We start from the raw sequence: 23,219 nt of genomic DNA, 5'->3' as shown, positions 1-23,219 counted from the left end.
TGGGTGTACCTACACCTCAAGGACTGCAGCGGTTCAAGAAGGTAACTCACCACCACCTTCTGAAGGGCAACTAGGGATGTGCAATAAATGCTGGCCTAACCAACGACACCCACATCCTGGAAATTAATTTTTTAAAATGAAAACAAAACAAAATAATGTTATGTTTGAATGTATTTAACATGGAGCAATACATTTACAAGTCTCTGAAACATAAATAAAAATAATTTTTATTGTCACTAGTAGGTTTACATTAACACTGCTATGAAGTTAACTGTGAAAAGCAAAGAATGTTCACAGATAGTGAGCAGTAATGACCTTCCACTCTACTGCAAAGATGGTGTCGGAGGAAATGATCAACTATTTCACAAGAAATGTGTATGGCCACTTAGGAAATAGATTTTCAGGGCGCTAGTGGCAGGATGTAGCATTCATGTTGAGAGGGCTAGAATACAAGACCAGGGCTGTACTTCTGAGGTTATATAAGGCTCTGGTCAGACCTCATTTGGAGTATTGTGAGCAGTTTTGGGCCCCGTATCTAAGGAAGGATGTGCTAGCCTTGGAAAGGGTCCAGAGGAGGTTCACAAGAATGATCCCTGGAATGAAGAGCTTGTCATATGAGGAATGGTTGAGGACTCTGGGTCTGTACTCGTTGGGAGTTTAGAAGGATGAGAGGGGATCTTATTGAAACATACAGGATACTGCGAGGCCTGGATAGAGTGGATGTGGAGAGGATGTTTCCACTTGTAGGAAAAACTAGAAGCAGAGGAAACAGTCTCAGACTAAAGAGACGATCCTTTAAAACAGAGATGAGGAAGAATTTCTTCAGCCAGAAGGTGGTGAATCTGTGGAACTCTTTGCCTCAGAAGGCTGTGGAGGCCAAATCAATGAGTGTCTTTAAGACAGATAGATAGGTTATTGATTAATAAGGGATCAGGGATTATGGGGAATATGGGGATGAGGAAAATATCAGCCATGATTGAATGGCGGAACAGACTTGATGGGCTGAGTGGCCTAATTCTGCTCCTACGTCTTATGGTCTTATGGTGTAAGGTATACCCCATTTGGAGTATTGTGAACAGGTTTTGGCCCTGTATCTAAGGCAGGATGTGCTGGCCTTTGGAAAGTGTCCAGAGGAGGTTCACAAGAATGATCCCTAGAATGAAGAGCTTGTCATATGAGGAGCAGTTGAGGACTCTGGATCTGTACTCATTAGAGTTTAGGAGGATGAGGAAGGATCTTATTGAAACTTACAGGATACGGAGATGAGTGATGTGGAAAGGATGTTTCCGCTAGTAGGAAAAACTAGAACCAGAGGACACAGCCTCAAACTGAAGGGATGATTCTTTAACATTGAGATCAGGAGGAATTTCTTCAGCCAGAGAGTGGTGAAAAGTGGAACTCTTTGCCGCAGAAGGCTGTGGAGGCCAATTTACTGAGTGTCTTTAAGACAGAGATAGATAGGTTCTTGATTAATAAGGGGATGAAGGGTTATGGAGGGAAGGCAGCAGAATGGGGATGAGACACATATCAGCCATGATTGAATGGCAGAGCAGACTCCATGGATTGAATGGCCTATTTCTGCTCCGATGTTTTATGGTCTTATGTCACCGGTTTACTTATCGGTCCAGGTTTAGTTATGGTGATGTTTGCTGGAGTTTGCTATATACATTAAGTGAGCTGGTTGGGTGTGTTTTGTTTGTGTTGCATTTTGGACTGTTAATCACAGTAGGATTACTCTGTATTTTAGATGTGGTATTGTGTTGATTTGGCATCCGTTTGATCGCACTGACATGCTGTTTGGTGTTCATACTTGATGTGATCTTGATTCTGAGCATATGCTGACTAATATCTGCCTGATCCCAGAGACCATCAGTTGGGTGTTGGACTTAAATTTCTGTCCGATATTCAGGTTGGATAGTTTGTTAACCATGTACCTATCATGGGCATCTTTCATCTTCGCCTGCTTTTGGAGTAATGCATCATGCATTCCTGCGAGTATCGACGAGTAATGACTGAAGCGGCTTGTCCACTCTTACTTGCTGAGTAATAATTCCGCATTGGTTCCGCAATGCAATGTTTAAAATTCAGCATGGATACCTGTATTTGGTTCAAAGATTGTCATGTAGCCTGTTGGCTAATGTTCTGAATTTCAAAGTTAAGCGATCTTCTCCCATTGTAAGCACAGGATAACCAGTGACATTTCTTATGGTCTGTGGTCTTCATAATTCTCTTGACAGTACCATGGATAATGACCAAGGATAGGTCCTTGTGCGTAGGTAAGCCTGCAATCACTGAACCTGTGGTGTCCATCACATAAAACTCCTGGGATAGCCAGTGTGAGGCTTTTGTAATCACGCTCGAGTATAATAGATTCCGGGGATAGAATCTCCTGAGACATTATATGCAGTGAGTTTGGCATTGGTTAGTTGAACCATCACTTGCCACTTCTGCAGATACATACATTTCAGTGGCAGGATGTTTGCATCAGCATCATTATCCAGTCTTGCATGCTTTATCTGTGGCCATATAATCTGGACAGTGGCAAAGGCTTCTGTTGGTACCACTATGCCAGTACATTCTTTGTTCACAGTTTTAAATGTAGACTCACTTTGCAGTGATCTGGTCATTCTTATCACCTGAACGTGTAGCTTGGTTAGACACTTAGTAGATCTTCTCTTGATAACGTTTGTTATGTGCTCTTGGTTGTTTAGAATGCTGCACCTGTCTGACTTCTAGTTGTGGCTTCTCCTGATTTCAAATCACTTGTTTTTATCTTCTGCTTTATGCATTGATGTTTCCAGTTCCCCCTCCTGCCACCTGTCCAGCATATGTTGTTAAAAACTGGGCGCTTAGGGGACGGCATGTGGTGCAGTGGTTAGCACTGGGACTGCGGCGCTGAGGACCCAGGTTCGAATCCCGGCCCTGGGTCACTGTCTGTGTGGTATTTGCACATTCTCTTCACGACCCAAATATGTGCAGGTTAGGTGGATTGGCCATGCTAAATTGCCCCTTAATTGGAAAAAAAATAATTGGGCACTCTAAATTTATTTTTAAAAACTGGGTATTTTCTGGCTGCATGTATGACGCTGCACCGCCAGCATCACTGTTTATGCTTACCTGCATTGGTTATCATTCCAATGGTGGAAATATTTGGCATATCCTGTAGACTCTTGTCTTAGTATAGCTTCACACTTGCATCCATTCTGTAGTGGTACTTCCTTGGTGTAACTTTTAAGTTGGTCCAAGTTGTCTTTTTGGATCACTTCCATTGGGGCTAGGTGTTTCATGAGCTCAAATGTTCAGTCATATAGTTCTGCGCCATAAGGTCGCAACCACATCCCTTGTTTTTGCATCCACAGAAGTATTAGTCAGTGGTCTCTTGTCAGTTTTTGCCTAAAAGATATGAATTCCAGATGGTGTATTCTGAAGTTGAGCTTCGCTCGCAATTGATCTGCAAGTGTTACCATATTTTATCTTAAAAATCTGGAATTAAAAGTCAAATGATAGGGGCGGCACTGTGGCGCAATGGTTAGCACTGCTGCCTATGGCGCAGAGGACCCGGGTCACTGTCCGTGTGGAGTTTTCACATTCTCCCCATGCCCCATATCTGTGTGGGTTTCACACCCTCAACCCAAAGATGTGCAAGTTAGGTGGATTGGCAGGAGAATGGGGATGAGAAAAATATCAGCTATGATTGAATGGCGGAGCAGACTCGAAGGACCGAGTCGCCTAATTCTGCTCCTGTGTCTTATGGTCTTATGGAAAAATGTTATTTGATTAGGAAGAGCTAGCATTGATTTCTAAAGGGAAAATCATTTTTAACTAACTTGCTGGAGTTTAACTAGCTTGTTGGTGCTGTTGAGCATCCTCTGATTCCCACCCCCCACCCTTTTTAGCAGTTCCACCCACAAAAATGATACTGGCTGGAAAAATTGCTGCAGAACCTCCAAAATGAAAACAAATAGTGAAAAAATGCTTTTTACCAGCTTCCAAGCTGTTGGGAGCTGTTACTAGATTAATTTTTCTTCTCAATCTAGTCTAACCTTGGCAGTAATGAATTCTCCTGTCTGTGGAATTCTACTTAAAATGAAACTTGCAGTCTGCTGTTTATTTCTTTGTTCCTGCTCAAACTTTGCAGAAGTTAGACTTTTACTTATTAATGTCTCCAGAATTTGAACAGTATTGCTGAGACATGATCCCTGCTGGCTGGACCAAGGTGCAATACCAGAACAAAGGATGTTGCCTGGAATGGAACGGATATGAAGAGAGGTTGGATAGGCTTGGGCTGTTTTGCTGGAGCAGAGAAGACTGAGGGGCGACCTGATGGAGGTGTACAAGATTGTGAGGGGCATGGACAGGGTGGATAGGGAGCAGCTGTTACCCTTAGCTGAATGGTCAGTTATGAGGGGACACAAGGTCAAGGTGAGGGGCAGGAGGTTCAGGGAGATTTGAGGAAAAACCTTTGTACCCAGAGGTTGGTGATGGTCTGGAACGCACTGCCTGGGAGGGTGGTGACGGTCTGGAACGCACTGCCTGGGAGGTTGGTGATGGTCTGGAACACACTGCCTGGGAGGGTGGTAGAGGCGGGTTGCCTCACATCCTTTTAAAAAGTACCTGGATGAGCACTTGGCACATCATAACATTGAAGGCTATGGACCAAGTGCTGGTAAATGGGATTAGGTAGGCAGGTCAGGTGTTCATGTGTCAGTGAAGACTCGTTGGGCCAAAGGGCCTCTTCTGCACCATGATTCTGTTATTGTGTTACGACAGAATTCCTGTAGAGCTGTAGAATCACAACTTGATGGTTGTTTCACTTTCACACTTCTGTTTGATGGGAAGGACTTGAGGCGTGGACATTTTTCAGTCAAACCATCAAACTGTGCTGTCACCATGTTACATTCGGCTTTACTTCAACATAATTATACACGAGGATTGGTGAAACAGTGTGGGTTCTTGATTTGAAGATAAGACTATACAAATAAATTTAACTGGTAGGCTATGAGGTACATGTCTCCTCTTGATCACTGCTGCTTGCAGACTGTCTACAAGCCATGGGGCTAATTCTAGCTGAAGATAGGATGTTATGTAATTTACAGTAATTTAAGATATACTCCCTTAAAGATAGTCACATCGCATCAGAATGGCCTCCAACAACCACAGCCATCTTCCTTTGTGTTGGGTATGACTCAAATTAGTTGAGTGTTTTCCTCGAATTCCCATTGACTTCGGGTGATTTGATTAGAGCAGACATGAAGGCTGAATGGGGCTTAACTTATTCCTATATAACTGTACTTCAACAGTTGTTGCCTTCAACAGAAAAGAGGAGAAAATTGGGGTTAGAAAATGGGAAGAAATAAAAATTATGTTGTCTTTTCAGGTTTGTTAAGCTTGGAGGAGTTTAAACAACTTAACACAAATGCTTTCCAAGCATACCTGCGACAACGTGGGGTGCAGAAGACAGAGTTGGTTCGCAACAGCAAGCACACATGGCTATACCAGGGTGAAGGGGCACACCAGATTCTAAGAACTGTTCGACGTAGGTGAGCTTCTGAATGAAACAAAAAATGTATTGGGTTGTGTTGTATTTGCCAAGATTGCTATTTTAACTGGGGTGACGTACAAAACAAGGACTTTTAAGTGCATGGGTTTCTTTTGAAGAATATGTTTACTTTAGTTGTCATTAGCAAAATTCCTGACCATAGGACCATAGTGTTATTTGACTATCTTCTGCAATGCTTTTCATTCCAGAGTTGAAAGTCATTCCCAGCTGCTCATAACTGCATTTGTACCATGGCACGATTGCCAGTGTAATTATAAGTGAGGCAGCACCCATACTTGCAGCATTAGTAACCTTAATCAAGCTATTTCTTTCTGTGCTGCCAAGCAGGTGCCACTCATGGAAGTGGAACAATGTGGCTTTTATTTTTGCTGACTTCTATATATGGGCCTTCTGATATTTGATGGGTTCACTGTCAGAAACGTGTCACAAAGTGATTGGGAAGCAACTGGACAAAGTATAAGCTTCACTGATTCTGCTAGTTCTTTGCTGAGTAAATTGAATAAACCTAGAGACGAGCAATCATGATATATTACAGAAACTCCTGCAATGAAAACAGTCCAGTAAGTAAAGCGAGATTAGTTTTATGCTCCCATTACAGAATTTACTAATGCAACCATGACCCCTCATTACAGCTCCATCAGTAATGGGATGTGAATATAAAAGTCACAGTACATAGAATTAAGACCTGAGTAAATGCAAATGAATTTGGGAGGGGGGCCCATAGTTATGCAAAGTAAATATCCGATTGTTTGCTGACACTATGGCACATTGAGATCTTGGGTCATTTCTTTGACATGCAAACAGAATCAGGTTATTTTCCTGAATAAAATGTTTAATTAGTTAAATATCCTGTGCCAGTTTTATTGGAGAATGCCATCACTAATAGTTGTGCAGTCCTCTCATTGTCATTAATAAAATATTAAACAGGTACTCCCTGAAGATTCAACATCATTATGAGCCTTAATATGTGCCCCCTTTTTGGGCTTGGAGCCTGTTCTGTTGGCTGTATGCTTGTAACACCATGACGTAGCATCATGGTGCAGACATGCAGGCACATACAACTGGCTCAGCATGAATTCCAGGCAAGCACAAATCCACTTCCAACAAACATAACACATGAAAGATATACATTTGTGATCTCCAACCACAACCATGTGGTTGTGATTACATTTGACCTCACTGGGCCAAAGTGGTAGTCTTGTTATAAATTTTCCTTTCTTTTCTCTGCCCCTCCCTTAATTTTGATGACGTATGCTTGTATATGATGCCTGTATATTGTTCCATAGGCACTGGTAGGTCTCCCTCCATTTCAGCTGAGCCCAAGCAGTTTCCAGCACTACATAGCATCCAGGAAGGATTCTGTGAATTATTTATTTCCCCCCTCTTTTTTGTTTGCAAAAATATACTTTAGTCATAAAATATCTGAAAGAACATGGCAAAACAGTTCTAATTGTCATGACAGGAAAGTGTAATAATATTCACATTTTCTCCAGGAATCAAGATGCATTCTGAGGTGCTTCAATTCAATAATGGGAACTTTACAAACATTTCAGTATTTTTGTTAGAGCGTACAATTATGTACATATATCATGTTGCATTCTGTGGTGTTTCAATACCGTTACATACAGTTGGGATTAGGCACACAGTCCATGGAGTTTTACATGGTTACCAGCCCCTCAGTCTACATTGGCTGAAAGATCTTGCACAATGGCCTTCTCCATTGTGTCTTTGCAACCGCTGCCACAAGCTTGAATGCATCCATGTAGTACTGGACCTTGGAATGTGCGAGTCTGCAACACTGGGCCGAGGACAATTCTTCACATTGGAAGATAACCAAATTTCAGACAGACCAAAGAGCGCCTTTCACCAAGTTGTTGATCCTCCAACAGCAGTTGATGTTTGTCTTGGTGTACGTCCCTGAAAACAGCCCATAGAGCAGAGTCCTGTGTCACAAAGAGTCATCGGACTTGAAACGTTAGTTCTTTTCTCTCTCTACAGATGCTGCCAGACCTGCTGAGATTTTCCAGCATTTTCTCTGTCATCCTGTGTCATAAAGCCGCTTTGGATGAACCTCGACAAAAACCACTTAATCTTTCCAAAACGTCTTTGCAAAGGCACATTCCACGAGGTGTGCGATGGCGCAGAGACTATTGGAATATTGTTGATGTTTAGGAGGTTCCCTGGATTGGCGATAATTTATGAGGGATTGTGTTTCGTCCAACTAAGCGGGTCATGAGACATTTTAGTGTGAGGAGACTGGAGAATGCCTTGTGCTTAGGATACAGATTATGTAATTAATTGGAGGAGCCAGGCCTGCTGTAGGATTTCAGTTCAAACAGCAGAGTCTGACAAGGCAGGAGGATTTTCAGATTGGCCCTGATCTGAAATTGGGTTCTTTAATTGGAAAATACAGTGGCAGGTGTAGATAGTGAGTTAAAAAGTTTATTTTTCCTTTTATTTAAGAATTGTTTTGACTATTAATTGGAAAATTTACAGTGTTGCTAATTCTGTTAAATTAAAGTTTGTTTTGACATAAAAGATGCCTATTGGTCAGTGTTATAATTCTTGTTGTTTAGTAGTGTTCCCTCAGTCTTAAAAATTGCAAATTGTTGGGATCCTTGTACTGGAGTCCTGAAGGTTCCCTGGAGGGATGAAAACAAATGGGTTGTGTAGACCTTTCTTCTTCTAAACCTGCCTGACAATCTCACAGGAGACGTCAGAGGTCTGTCAGTGTTACTTAATTTCATACTGTATTATGATTGCTGTAGAGACCAATTAACCTTTTTAAAAAGATGGTCAAAGGAAATAACTGAAGGACAAAATTTCACATTTAAGACTTTTACTGTAACAAATGCATTAAAATCAACATAATTCAAACATTAATTTGTCAAACTAAAGAAAAGTTACATCTGTATTAGTTAGTTAATGCAATTGAGATACATCTCCTGGTCTCTTTTGCTGTGCATGGTACCTTTGTGTAACATTACAAGAACAGGTCCAAAGTTCAGGCTCTCTAAGAGGCTCACTTCTCCCTGCTGTGTTGGATGAAAATTTGTTGTGTCCTTAAAATCGTTTCACTTAGCCTGAGGCTTCCAGATCTGCCTTCCACCAGCAAGGCTCATCTCGATGACTCCTTGTTCCTTAAACCTCCAAGTCCCATTAGTTCTGAAAACTTCCTTTCAAACCAACTCTCGCAAGCATCCTGTTTATTTATTAACACAAAACTCTGCTCTTCATAGCAGTCTCTGCTTGTCTGTTCTGCACAGTGGAGGTTGTTTTGTCTCTCTAGCTCTCTTTTTCTGTGTCTCACAAGCATTTGTCTCCTTACTGTGAGTTACTGTGGAAAGGTGTAGAAGCTTTCAATTGATTTCAATAGGTTTCTGTTTGAGTTTTGCCTCCATGATACCCATACCACATAGGGATGACTCTAAGCTGGAGTGCTTCCGTAACTCCCAAGTTTACCTCAAGTTAAAAATAACCTTAACATAACCTTCTAGTAAAGCCCAGGGGCTGGTTTAGCTCACTCTGCTAAATCGCTGGCTTTTAAAGCAGACCAAGCAGGCCAGCAGCACGGTTCGATTCCCGTGCCAGCCTCCCCGGACAGGCGCCAGAATGTGGCGACTAGGGGCTTTTCACAGTAACTTCATTGAAGCCTACTCGTGACGATAAGTGATTTTTCATTTTCAGTGTTCATAACGGCTGTACTGTATGACTGTTTTAAAATATTTTATCTTGTCAGGGTGATCAGATTGACACAGTTACCTCCAGAGATAGTAGAACACAGTGAGCCACTGCAGGTGGTGAAGTATGATCAAGGAGGGCACTATCATGCACACCATGACAGTGGACCAATCTATGCAGAGACAAGCTGTTTCCACACAAAGCTGGTAGCAAACGGATCCACTCCATTAGAAACCTCTTGTCGGTTAGTGACAAATTCTAACAAATATGTTTTGTCCACTTTTAAAAGGCTCCTGTGATTTTCTACAGCTATCTTTTTCCTCATATTTCCTTTTGAGACAATCACCCCTCAAAATGAGATAAGAGATAGTAACCAGGAGTGGAAAATGCCAATTAAGAAATACCAAGGGGGTACAAAATTGAGAATTAATACTTGTCAAACAGTTCCCAGTAAAACAGTTAATATTGTTGTATGATTGACCACATTTACAAATCATACAAGCACTTTTTATTCAGGGTACCATAAGTCCTGTGACCAATTACGGTTAAAGTCTCAGTTGGTATAGGATATGCCCCAGAACTGTTAACTATGGGGATGTAAAATAGCTGATACAGAATTGCCCACTCTATACACCCTGCTCAGTCCCTGTATGATGGGCACATAATCCAATATTGCTCAAATTATATTGAAGTGAAAACTCCAATCCTGATGCCCAAATTGAATACGCTGAAGATCTGGTCACTGGCATCAGCAAACCGATTGAAGCTGGAAGCAGAGGCATTGCTGGGAGCTGAGGCTGGGAACATGATCATTTCTGGGACCAATTACGCTATATTGTAGAGTTTTTAATGGATTTCCAGACTGTTTAAATTTAGGTTTTGTCCAGTTTTGGAAAGTTAAATATTTGTTGCATTCTTGTTGACTTGCACCTTTTTTGCAAAAGTCTTGGACAAAGTAATGACTATCTTCTCATTCCCTTATCCTTGTCTTCAATCCCACTTCTGTTACAGGTATGTGACAGTGCTGTTTTATTTGAACAATGTTTCTGGAGGAGGGGAGACTGCTTTTCCTGTCGCAGACAATAGAACCTATGATGAACTGGTAAAGGCAAAATACCTTTGCTTATTTTATTGATGAGTCATGATGTTACAAAAACAAGGGGCGGCACGGTGGCGCAGTGGTTAGCACTGCTGCCTCAAAGCAGTGGGTCGGATCTTGGCCCCGGGTCACTGTCTGTGAGGAGTTTGCACATTCCCCCTGACTCTGCATGGGTCTCACCCCCACAACCCAAAAATGTGCAGGCTAGGTGGATTTAAAAAATGTTACAAAAACAGAATGTGCTGAGTATGCAGCTAGCTAGTCAGCATCTTAAAAAAAAACGTTTATACTACAGGTTGAGCCCAAAAAGCATAGAATGGCTTTTACTGCTATTCTGTCTGATTAGTAGGGTTCTCCAGTTTTGTTTTGAACAATATATTAGTCCTGTCTAAGAATGAATGCTGTGACTGATGTTTTACATCTTATTTTCTGCATCCTTGTCTGAAAGTATGGAGTCTGTCACTGAAGCTAGAAAGAAAGGCTTGTGCTTATTTTCAGCCTTTCATAGTGAAGGGTTCCACAAGAGATGGGGTTTGTTTGTACTACATGTCAAGGAGCTGGTCACCATCAGCTGTTGGGGGGGGGGGGGGGGGGGAGGGGGTAAAGTGGGGTGTTTGGTTGAGGTTACTGAGGGGGTAAAGTGGGGTGTTTGGTTGAGGTTACGGGGGGGGGGGGGGGGGGGGGAGGAGGGGGAATTGGGGTTGTTAAAATATCAAAAACTTGAATAAAAATATTTTCCCAAAAAAGTACCTTTCACAACCCTCAGGATATTCCAATCGATTTACAGCCAATGAAACACTTGAAGTTTTGTCATTGTTTACAACTAAAGAATCCATGAGTTGATGTGTACATTTAAAAATGCTCATCACTTCCTTTCCTTTCAGCCCCTTTATCAGACAGAATTCTAGTTATTACAAAGTTGTGAATTCAGTGTTTGCATTTTTAGCAACCTGCTAATGTACTTTTTAAATCTAAATCCGCTTCTATAATTTAATTTTTTTAATATACGTTTCCCAATATCATTACCTTTTGAAAGTATTGATTGATTAATGATACAACACGAGACCTACATCATCGGTTTTCCTATATTTTTCGCCAGTCTGCCTTGAAGATGTTGTCCTGGACTGGGGTTATAGAAGATAAGGTTAAGCTGGAAGCCAACTCTCAGATACTTCCTCTTACCTCCCCCTGGACCATGACCAGACCACTGAACATCAAGCCATTATCTCCAATACCGTTGGCGACCTCATTTCCTCCGGATGCCTTCCTCCTACGGCTTCCAACCTCATAGTCTCCCAACCCGGACAGCCCGCTTTTACCTACTTCCCAAAATCCACAAAAAGGACTGTCCCGGCAGGCCCATTGTGTCAGCATGCTCTTGCCCCACCGAACGTATTTCCTCTTACCCTGACTCCATCCTCACTCCTCTGGTCCATTCCCTCACTACCTACATCCGGGATTCCTCTGATGCACTGCATCATATTGACAGCTTCCAGTTCGCGGGCCCTAACCGCATTCTATTCACCATGGGTGTGCAATCCCTCTACACCTCCATCCCACACCAGGATGGCCTGAGAGCTCTTTGCTTCTTTCTCGAAAAGAGGCCCAGACAATTCCCATCCACCACCACTCTCCTCCGCCTTGCTGAACCCGTTCTATCTCTCAACAACTTCTCCTTTAACTCATCTCACTTTCTCCAAATCAAAGGTGTAGCAATGGGTACCTGCATGGGTCCTAGCTACGCTTGCCTTTTTATGGGGAATGTGGAACATTCTTTGTTCCAGGCCTATCCAGGCCCCCTCCCAAAACTCCTTTACCGATACATTGATGACTATTTTGGTGCCGCTTCATGTTCTCGCCCGGACCTGGAAAAATTCATCAACTTCGCTTCCAGTTTGCACCCCTCCCATCACTTTCACCTGGTCCATCTCAGACACTTCCTTTCCCTTCCTTGATCTTTCTGTCTCCATTTCCGGCAATAGACTCTCCACTAATATCCACTACAAGCCCACTGACTCCCACAGCTATCTGGACTACAGCTCTTCACACCCTACACCCTGTAAGGACTCCATCCCTTTCTCTCAACTCCTTCGCCTCCGTCGCATTTGTTCCGATGATGCCATTTTCCAAAATGGTGCTTCGAAAATGTGTTCCTTCTTCCTCAACCGTGATTTCCCACCTACAGTTGTGGACAGGACCCTCAACAGTGTGCGGTCCATCTCCCGCTCCACTACCCTTGCCCCCTCCACTCCTTCCCAGAACAAGGATAGAGACCCCTTGTTCTCACATTTCATCCCACCAGCCTCTGTATGCAAAGCATAATCCTCCGCCATTTTCGCCAACTCCAGCGTGATGCCACCACCAAACACATCTTCCCTTCACTCCCTCTGTCAGCATTCCGCAGAGACCGTTCCCTCCGAGACAATCTAGTTCACCCCTCCATCATACCCAGTACCTCTCCCATCACCCATGGCACCTTCCCATGCAATCGCAGAAGGTGTAACACCTGCCCCTTTACCTCTTCCATGCTTAACATCCCAGGCCCAAAACACTCATTCCAGGTTAAGCAGTGTTTCACTTGCACCTCTTCCAATTTGTTCCACTGCATTTGCTGCTCCCAATCTGGCCTCCTCTATATCGGAGAGACCAAACGCAGACTGGGTGATCGCTTTGCTGAGCACCTTCGGTCTGTGCGCATTCAGGACCCTGACCTTCCTGTTGCTTGCCATTTTAACAAAAGACCCTGCTCCCATGCCCACATGTCTGTTCTTGGCCTGCTGCAATGTTCCAGTGAAGCGCAACGCAAACTGGAGGAACAACATCTCATCTTCCGGTTAGGCATGCTACAGTCTTCCGGCCTGAACATCGAATTCAACAACTTCAGATGATTAGCTCTACCCCACCTCGACCCATTTGTTTTCATTTCATTTTAACTGTCTTTTACCATTTCTTTCTTTCTTAATATATATTTAATTCCCCCCCCCCCCCCAATCTTATCCACCTTCCCTTCACCTTTCTCCTCTTTGCTTCCCCTTCCCCTCCCCACATCTACAGTTCATCCTCTGATGTTAGTTTCTCGGCTGTTTGACCTTTCACATCTTTTGTTCTCTCTGGGGACTGCCATTAGCACTCTTTCCCCTTGGATTCTGTGGCCATTAGCACCCGGTTTCCCTGGGTTTCTGTGACCATGACTCATCTTTCATTCTCACTCCACAGTATAAATATTCCCCACTTTCTTTGTCTGTTAGCTTTGAACACAGTAAGAAGTCTTACAACACCAGGTTAAAGTCCAACATGTTTGTTTCAAACACTAGCTTTCGGAGCACTGCTCCTTCCTCAGGTGAATGAGCAGTGCTCCGAAAGCTAGTGTTTGAAACAAACCTGTTGGACTTTAACTGGGTGTTGTAAGATTTCTTACTGTGCTCACCCCAGTCCAAAGCCGGCATCTCCACATCATGTTAGCTTTGACAAAGAGTCACCTGGACTAGAAACGTTGGCTTTTCTCTCCCTACAGATACTGCCAGACCTGCTGAGATTTTCCAGCATTTTCTCTTTCATTTCAGGTTAAGCTGAAGGTTAGATAGTGGCAACTTGGGAAGATTAGGGGTGGTCAGACGTTCCAGTTTTTCGGGTCCTGCAAAAGAATGATAGAAAAAAAGAAATACGTGCATTTGTATTGCAACAACTGGAAATTCCTACACACACTATCGTCGCTCTTTATGTGCAAACTCTCTTGTAATGTACGAAATGAGGTAGCCAGTTTGCAGAGAGCAACACCCTACCCACATACAGCAATGCGATAATGACCAGATAATCTGTTTTATAATAATCGCTTATTGTCACAAGTAGGCTTCAATGAAGTTACTATGAAAAGCCCCTAGTCGCCACATTCTGGCGCCTGTTTGGGGAGGCCGGTATGGGAATTGAACCGGCGCTGCTGGCATTGTTCTTTATTACAAGCCAGCTATTTAGCCCACTGTGCTAAACCAGCCCCTTTTACTGATGTTAGTTGGGGGAAGCTGGCACTTGATATGAAATAGCCACTGATGCAGTGAGGATATGGGGATAAGGAAGTATGTGTAGCTCGTTGAAAATAATGAGTAAATGAGGAAAAATTGGAACAATACTGGTGAGAGTGGTATCAATGGGAAAAAAAAAAGACCCAAGAGGTTTTTGTTCTTATGATGTTAAAATATAAGAGTAGTGGGGCATAGAACATACAGTGCAGGAGGAGGCCATTCAGCCCATCGAGTCTGTACCGACCTATTTAAGCCCTCACTTCCGCCCTATACCTGTAACCCAATAACCCCTCTTAACCTTTTTTGGTCACTATGGGCAATTTAGCGTGGCCAATCCACCTAACCTGCACGTCTTTGGATTGTGGGAGGAAACCGGAGCACCCAGAGAAAACCCACGCAGACACTGGGAGAACGTGCAGACTTCGCACAGATAGTGACCCAGCGGGGAAACAAACCTGGGACCCTGTGCTGTGAAGCCACAGTGCTAACCACTGTGTTACTGTGCTACCCAAACCTGGGACCTGTTGATGAAGCAGAACATTGTCGTATCCAGATTGTTTTTTGTAGTTTCTGCTATGTCTTGTAGAATAATATGCATTAGATTTTCAAATCAGTAGTTTAAGTTGAAGCTATCAGACTGCAGACTACCTATTTAAGCACAAGGGATGTTCTGTGCCGTGATATCACTGTTCTGGCACTTTTGTTGGCAGCTGTCCACATTATTTGGTGCCTTTAACCAATCATTCGCACAATGCTAAGTCTCCCATGACGTGGAAAGAGTATATTTTGGTGTTGTACACCAACACTAAATCTCTGCTGAAGTCATTCTAGCTCTCCTCTTAGTTAAGTAGTCAGGAACAAAAAAGATATTGTTTAAAAATGTCACATATCTTATTTTTTTAATTTAGAGTACCCAATTCATTTTTTCCAATTAAGGGTCAGTTTTAGCGTGGCCAATCCACCCAGCCTACAACCTTTGGGTTGTGGGGGCGAAACCCATGCAAACATGAGAATGTGCAAACTCTACACGGACAGTGACCCAGAGCTGGGATTGAACCTGGGACCTCAGTGCTGTGAGGCAGCAATGCTAAGCACTGCGCCAGCGTGCTGCCCTAGAAATGTCACATATCTTAATAGAAACTGTCTATCAAGACATTTTACTGGGAAGTGTTTCGGCTTTGGGTGAAAATTGTACTCGTTAAGTTACTGTTCACGTTTCTGCAAAAATACATTTGTATAATCACAAACATAAAATCTTTTATGGACCAGCGTAATTTGTAGGCATGATACAACTGTGTCAAAAACATTGTTTATATATTTGTGTGGTAACCTGGTGCAGTTTTATTAATTCAACTGAAAGTGCATTTATCTCCAGATAAAAGCACTTTTATTAAAAATATCTAATTCTCTACCTGTGAGTAATTAATTTTTAGTCACTGCAAATTATTTTTAAAAATCCTACGGAACTATTTACTACTGCATGGTTTTGCATCAGTGTTGGCTGTTCGAGAATTTGTCCTGTTGTAAATCCCTAATTATTTAGGCTTGCCTGGTAAGCTTCTGGAAAAATCCACCATCTGCTTTTGAACTGATCCATAGAGACCAAAAAGTACTCCCTATGTCCTTTCGGCTAGGGAGGGGAAAATCAGCCTAGTGTGTCCAGGACTGATCACTCTCTAGTAACCCTGTTCTGGGAAATACCTGTGGGAGGTCAATGGGTTCAGACAGTATTGAAGTCATCTATAATTGTTGCTCAGCTTCTTAACATTCAGTAGCTTTGCATACGAGGTATGGCTTTGGGCATAAATACTGACAGGCTGCCAGCACCCAAGTAATTATATCACTTAATTCGTCATTGCACTTCATGATAAGGATTAGAGGGGAAGCCCTTGATATTGTGACACTTAACTATATATAAAGCTATCCACCAGTAAAGGATTAATTGCTGATATTTTTGTCAGCATTTTCAGTGTGCAGTTGTGCTCCAGCAAGTTTCTCGAGTAATCACCCCAGATAATTTATATTAGATACCAACAATTGCCGGACTAAGGAAACTGCTGAATTGGCACGGGAAACTCTTGACATACACTGTGTTCTTGTCTCCAACTCTTTCCTCAGTCTTTAATCCAGAATGAAGTGGATTTACGAGATACACGCCAAAACTGTGACCGAGCCAATCTGCTGGTGAAGCCTGTGCAAGGCACTGCTCTCTTCTGGTACAACTACCTCTCTGATGGTGAAGGTACTCACAACAATCTGGCTATTCATTACTTCACATTTATACCACACAGAAGGAAGTAAAAATCCACAAAGTGCTTATCAATTAAAAATGTGTCCTTTTCCCAGTAGCAGGTCAAACCGTTCTTGGAAAGTTACCCCTGTTGCACGATTCTGAAACACTTTCTTCAAAGTGAAGCCTATTTATTCAATTTAAAATGATTTCGGGAAGCTCTCCTGATTACCGAGCTGATAATTGTACTGCTTGTTGTGTTACTGAAACCTAGATTACAGGAAGTCTTACCCTCTTATGTTGAGTCCCTGGGAGTAGGGATAGGAAAAAACAACCAAGTTGCACTTCATTACAAATCGTTTCATTTTTTAAGCCACTATCTTGTTAAGGGTTGTCATTAGAACTGACCACATAAAGGTGACTCATGACATTGGAAAGAGTCGAATTTAGTGGGCTTGTATGCTAGGTTAAATCTCATTGTGTGGCCCCCAATTCCTGAGTTTTAGAACATAGAACAGTACAGCACAGAACAGGCCCTTCGGCCCTCGATGTTGTGCCGAGCAATGTTCACCCTACTTAAACCCACGTAACCCGTATACCCGTAACCCAACAATCCCCCCATTAACCTTACACTACGGGCAATTTAGCATGGCCAATCCACCTAACCCGCACATCTTTGGACTGTGGGAGGAAACCGGAGCACCCGGAGGAAACCCACGCATACACGGGGAGGACGTGCAGACTCCACACAGACAGTGACCCAGCCGGGAATCGAACCTGGGACCCTGGAGCTGTGAAGCATTGATGCTAACCACCATGCTACCGTGAGGCCCTAAGTTTTGCTAGTGTTCTTCCCGTTAGACATCGATACTATTTGCCTTTCCTTTGTCTTTTCTTTTCCTCTTCCACCCCCTCCTTGTGTTTATTTGTGGCACCTCTTTTATTTTTATTTCTTTTTAAAAAAAAATATTTTTATTTTTCTCCTTTTTCACATTTTCTCCCAAATTTACACCCACCAACAATAAACAATAATCAGCATCAAATATGTCAATCCCCATATCAATAACAACGATCCCATCCTCCCACCAACCCCCCAAACATCGCCAGCATGTTCACACAGACAAATGACAAAAAGGAATCAGGAATCGCCCAGAGTCACCATTAACACACACAATCACCCACCCCCTGCCAACTAATGTTCGATGTTATCCAGTTCTTGAAAGTGCATGACGAATAATGCCCATGAATTGTAGAACCCCTCCATCCTCCCCTCAGTTCAAACTTTCTTTTATAAATTTAGAGTACCCAATTAATTTTTTCCAATTAAGGGGCAATTTAGTGTGGCCAATCCATCTAGCCTGCACATCTTTGGGTTGTGGGGGCAAAACCCACGCAAACACAGGGAGAATGTGCAAACTCCACACGGACAGTGACCCAGAGCCGGGATCGAACCTGGGACCTCGGCACCGTGAGGCTGCAGGGCTAACCCACTGCGCCACTGTGCTGCCCCCCTCAGTTCAAACGTAACCGTCTCAAGAGTCAAAAATTCCAACAAGTCCCTCCGCCACGCCAGGGCACAGGGTGGAGAGATTGCTCTCCAACTCATCAGGATCCACCTTTGGGTGATCAACGAGGCGAAGGCTACAACATCTGCCTCCACATCCGTTTCTAACCCTGGCTGATCCAACACCCCCAGTGTGGCCACCCTGGGGCCCGGGTCCAGTTTCACGTGCACCACTTTAGAAATTACCCGAAAAACCTCCTTCCAGTAATCCTCCAGCTTTGGACAGGACCAAAACATATGAATGTGATTAGCGGGACCCCCCTGCAACGTTCACAGACATCTTCTACTCCTTCAAAGAATCGACTCATCATCACCCTCATGAGGTGTGCTCTGGATACCACCTTCAGCTGTCTCAGCCCCAACCTCGCGCACGAAGTGGAGGAGTTCACTCTCCGTAGCACCTCACACCAGAACCCCTCCTCCATATCCTCTCCCAACTCTTCCTCCCACTTTGCTTTGGTCCCTTTCCCCTCTTCCAAAATAGCTCCGTAAACCGTCGACACTACCCCCTTCTCCAATCCCCCTGTCGTCAGCAGCTCCTCCAGCAATGTGGAGGTCGGCTCACCGGGAAGCTCTGTACCTCCTTCCTGGCAAAGTCTCGAACCTGCATGTATCTAAACATTTCCCCCTGCTCCATCCCATACTTCGCTTCCAGCTTCAATCCTGCAAACTGACCCCAAAGAAACAATTCTTTTAGTGTCTAAATCCCCTTCTCCCATTTACGAAAATTTCCATCCCACTTCCCTGGCTCAAATCTGTGATTCCCCTGAATCGGCATTTCCCTTAACCCTGCCCCTAACCCGGTGATGGCGAAATCGGCAGGCATTGGAAAATAAACAGAAATCGTGCAACACTTTCATTTTAACCGCCTGTACCCGACCCACCAGTGACAGAGGGAGACCATCCCACCTTGCCCGATCAGCTTTTACTCTCCCCACCAAACTAGAAATGTTGTACCAACGGAGCCCCCCCCCCCCCCCCCCGCCCTACCCCCGGGCAATTTGTGGTACATCTTTAAGCGACCCGCATCCAAGGAGCTGGAACTTGTCAGTCTATGCCTGGTATAGGACATTAATGAGTCCAGTTTCAATGTCACTCTACTGTTTGGTGTTTTAAGTTCCTTGTGTGTGATGGACACCATCTGACTGCAGTGAGGACTGCTTTTTATTCCAGGAGATCAGGAACAAGATACCTCCAAAGTATGATGGTAATTGTTTTCTCATGCTTCCTGCAGGCTGGGTGGGAGAGCAAGATGAGTACTCATTGCATGGTGGCTGCGTCGTAACCCGTGGAACCAAATGGATCGCCAACAACTGGATCAACATCGACCCGGATGTGCAGCGTCAAATACAATTCCAACAAGCAATTTCCAAATACACTAATGAAGAAGCTCCCGCCGAGTGGGCAGTTGATAACATTTATCAGGATTTGCACGTGGAGCTGTGAATCTTCCAAAACAGAATGCCTTTGAATGCTTAATGTGGACAAACGTCCTTATTTATTCGTCCACCCTCCGATCAGGGTTCAGAAAGGAAAAAAAGTTGCAATCGATTGCCTTTGGTCTTGAATGTTTAAATTTACCTTCAGCTTCAAATGGTAAATGCTGGCAGGTTGTTTGACCGCATGTTGCATCACAGCCCAGCCTGACCCTGTCCCTGCCTGACGTGCGCTTTGGAACATGGATCAATGGCTAGTGATTAGACGTGGCTGAAAGCCATTTTGCTTTTGGTACTTTATTCTTTCCATTTCACCGTTGACCTGCTCAGCCTTTGGCTGAGAAGCTGGGCAGGCAAATCAGCTGCTTGCACACCTCTTGTCAGGAGAGTCCTGAAGGTAATGGACCTTTTTTTTCCCGCTCTGACAGAGCGTTGAACCCAAAATATTAATGTGGTTCTGTGCGTTTACTGTGATGATGCTGCGTATTTCCAGCATATTTTAATTTCCGGTTTCCTACTTCCACGCCTTTATACAATTCACTTCCTTCTTTTGATGAAACATATCAATTTTGCTCAACATTCTCCTACAGTACACTCCAGTATATGCTGAGAAGATTTCCCCAGGGAATTAATAAACCCTACAGGCCAGGAATGTCCCCGCTTCAATCCCTGATCTGTACAGTGTTCACTGGTGTGTCAGTATAATGATGGAGTGCTGTAGTGAGCTTTAGAGTGACTGCTTCCTGGTTTCTATTTGGCAAATCCGACTGGTCGCCAGTGTCTCTGTGGCATAGGGCAAGGATTGGACGTTATTGTGATGGTCTTGATTGTTGAATAGCTTGCCAACATACCCCAAACTCCGGTGAAGAATTGCTACTTCAGTCAGTGGTGAGAAGGCAAAGTGTGCCTCTCGAGCCATATTCTAGCAAGTGAATAAGATCTTCACTTAGAGAAGAATCAGGAAGGGGGTTTGATATGATTTTGTTTAATGGGGATTGTGGTGATCACAAGTTAACCAGATGCAACACAACTGAGCGACCACTAGAGGGAGCACGGGAGAGCCATATAAATAGATCAGGATAGGAAGTGAGGACACACTCTTCACAGCAGGGGGGCTGGTAAGCAGGACACACAGCAAGCAAAGCTGGTAGTTAGCACTGGAAGGTAGTTCTAGGTCGAGCTCTGGAAACTGAACGAACCCACAATAAAGCATCTTCTCCACACTTGAGACTGCGAGCTTTATTAAGACACGAGGAACAACACATGGTACCAGCAGTGATTTCAGGACGCTTACGACAGGACAACTCAGCTGCAGATACAGAAAGCACAAAATGGCATGGAAATCTCCTACTGGACATTTGACTGGGGAAGACATCGCTAATTCGAGGATGTGGCATGGATACCCACCTCAGCTGGACACGACTGGTAATGTAAGAAATGTCTGGAAAAGGTTTAAACAAATGTTCGATTTTTATCTCATAGCTAATGATGTTGCAGAAGCCTCAGACAAAATTAAAATAGCAATTCTCATCGAAGGGCCTGTCAATAGGAAAGTGTATAATGGATTTAAACACTCAAAAGGTGAAGACAGGAACAGCTTTCAAACGTTACTAAACAAATTTGAAGAGTACTGTGAGAAATTTGAACAGCAAGGCATGCTCACAGTCCAACCTGCACAGAGACTGAGTGATGCAAGACTTAAAAAATCACAAAAAGATCAGGAAATCGCGAATGCACAGTACAGATCAAAAAGAAGAAATAACATGAATTTTTCACAAAGCCAAAACGCTGAAATCCAGTCCAGATTGGAAAGAAAAGGTAACTTACAACTTTTAGAAAGAAAAAACGCTGAAATCCGCGATAAAATGGCGTCGGAGCACATTTTGCAGTCTCTGGTAAGCAAAGAACTACAAATCGCGTCTGCGCATGCGCCGGAACCGGAAGTTGCGCATGCGCCGGAACCGGAAGTTGCGCATGCGCCGGAACCGGAAGTCGCGCATGCGCCGGAACCGGAAGTCGCGCATGCGCAGTTTACAAAAGATCGCGTCGCGGATCGTTATGCGCATGCGCAAGCCGCGCATGCGCAGTCAAAAAAAGTCTTCGTCGCGGACCGTCATGCGCATGCGCAAGCCGCGCATGCGCAATGGACACCGAACCGCACAAGGAAAGAAAGCCGATTTGCGCATGTGCAAGTCGTTCCTACGCGTGACGTCATGACGTCTGAGAATCCTGACCACGCCCACTTAAAAGGGAAATGCCCGAAAATTGAAAACAAGACACTTAAAGTGGTAAAACCAAATTTTCTTGCCTCAGAACACAGAAAAACGCCTGAACTTAAACCAACAGTGAAAAACAACTTGCACAAAACCTTGGAAAAAGCTGCCTTCACCACACACAGTGAAGCGAACAAAAAGAATTCCGAAACAACAAAAGATGATTTGTTTTTCGACGATTACCTCTCAGACCTGACTGGGTCAGTCGGATATGCTTATCACAGCATCAGCGACACGGTCGCAAAGCACAACACGAACCAACTCGTGGTAGATGAATCCAACCAAGATGATTTGGTTTTCAAAGAATACTACTCAGACATGGCTGAGTCAGTCGGATATGCTTATCACAGCATCAGCGACACGGTCGCAAAGTTCAACACGAATCAACTCGTGGTAGAAGAATCCAACCAGGATGATTTGGTTTTCGGAGAATACTACTCAGACACAGCTGAGTCAGTCGGATATGCTTATCACAGCATCAGCGACACGGTCGCAAAGTTCAACACGAATCAACTCGTGGTAGAAGAAGCCAACGAAGATGAAATGGGTTTCAAAGAATACTACTCAGACATGGAGGAGTTATTTGGACATGCTGATCACGGCATCAGCGACACCGTTGCAAAGCTCAACACGACTCTACTCATGGTGGATGAATCCAACACCATGGTGCCATGGCAGCTCGCCGATACATTGGATGACAGCAATACCCAAGACGAAGACGACGCCACACAGAGAGCACAGGAAGACTCCACGGAGCGAGCGATGACAGGCTCCACAGTGCGAGTGATGAAAGACGCCAACAGGGATGCAAGCAAACACTCCCGGGCGGACACCAAGCATGAACAAGACCATGAAGGTAAACCCGCTGTACCTGAGCAACCGCAAGCAGACTATGAAAGTCTACCAAGCTCACAGGAACAAGACGAAAGAGCGGACTATGAAAGTCCAACACGCTCACAGGAACAAGAAGCAAGAGCAGACTATGAAAGTCCAACACGCTCACAGGAACAAGAAGAAAGAGCGGACTATGAAAGTCCAACACGCTCACAGGAACAAGAAGAAGACAATGCACCTCTGCCCACTGCATGCGAAGACAGTGACAAGGTGATCACACTCAACGTACAGGATCACAGTGAGACTGACAGTTCTCAGCTTGTCTGTACCGAAGCACAGAGCGAAAACAGTGACAAGGTGCTCGCACTCGACGTACAGGATCACAGTGAGACTGACAGTTCTCAGCTTGTCTGTACCGAAGCACAGAGCGAAAACAGTGACAAGGTGCTCGCACTCGACGTACAGGATCACAGTGAGACTGACAGTTCTCAGCTTGTCTGTACAGAAGCACAGAGTCGGGCCA

At 44.0% G+C, this 23,219-nt stretch overlaps 1 protein-coding gene across 1 annotated transcript in view; it reads left to right on the top strand.

Annotated features, from left to right (window-relative positions):
- The window catches only part of p4htm (prolyl 4-hydroxylase, transmembrane (endoplasmic reticulum)), an 85,540-nt gene extending 64,809 nt beyond the window's left edge, over positions 1-20,731 (top strand). The window contains exons 5-9 of the mRNA XM_038812251.1: positions 5,378-5,540; positions 9,300-9,485; positions 10,253-10,343; positions 16,478-16,601; positions 19,388-20,731. Coding sequence (XP_038668179.1) covers positions 5,378-5,540; positions 9,300-9,485; positions 10,253-10,343; positions 16,478-16,601; positions 19,388-19,599 — 776 coding nt within the window. The 3' untranslated portion in view covers positions 19,600-20,731. The remainder of the gene's footprint in view (positions 1-5,377; positions 5,541-9,299; positions 9,486-10,252; positions 10,344-16,477; positions 16,602-19,387) is intronic.
- The last annotated feature ends 2,488 nt before the right edge of the window (positions 20,732-23,219 follow it).

This window comes from Scyliorhinus canicula, chromosome 11 (assembly GCF_902713615.1).
Source record: "Scyliorhinus canicula chromosome 11, sScyCan1.1, whole genome shotgun sequence".
NCBI lineage: Eukaryota > Metazoa > Chordata > Chondrichthyes > Carcharhiniformes > Scyliorhinidae > Scyliorhinus > Scyliorhinus canicula.
This window is presented reverse-complemented; position numbering and strand designations above follow the sequence as displayed.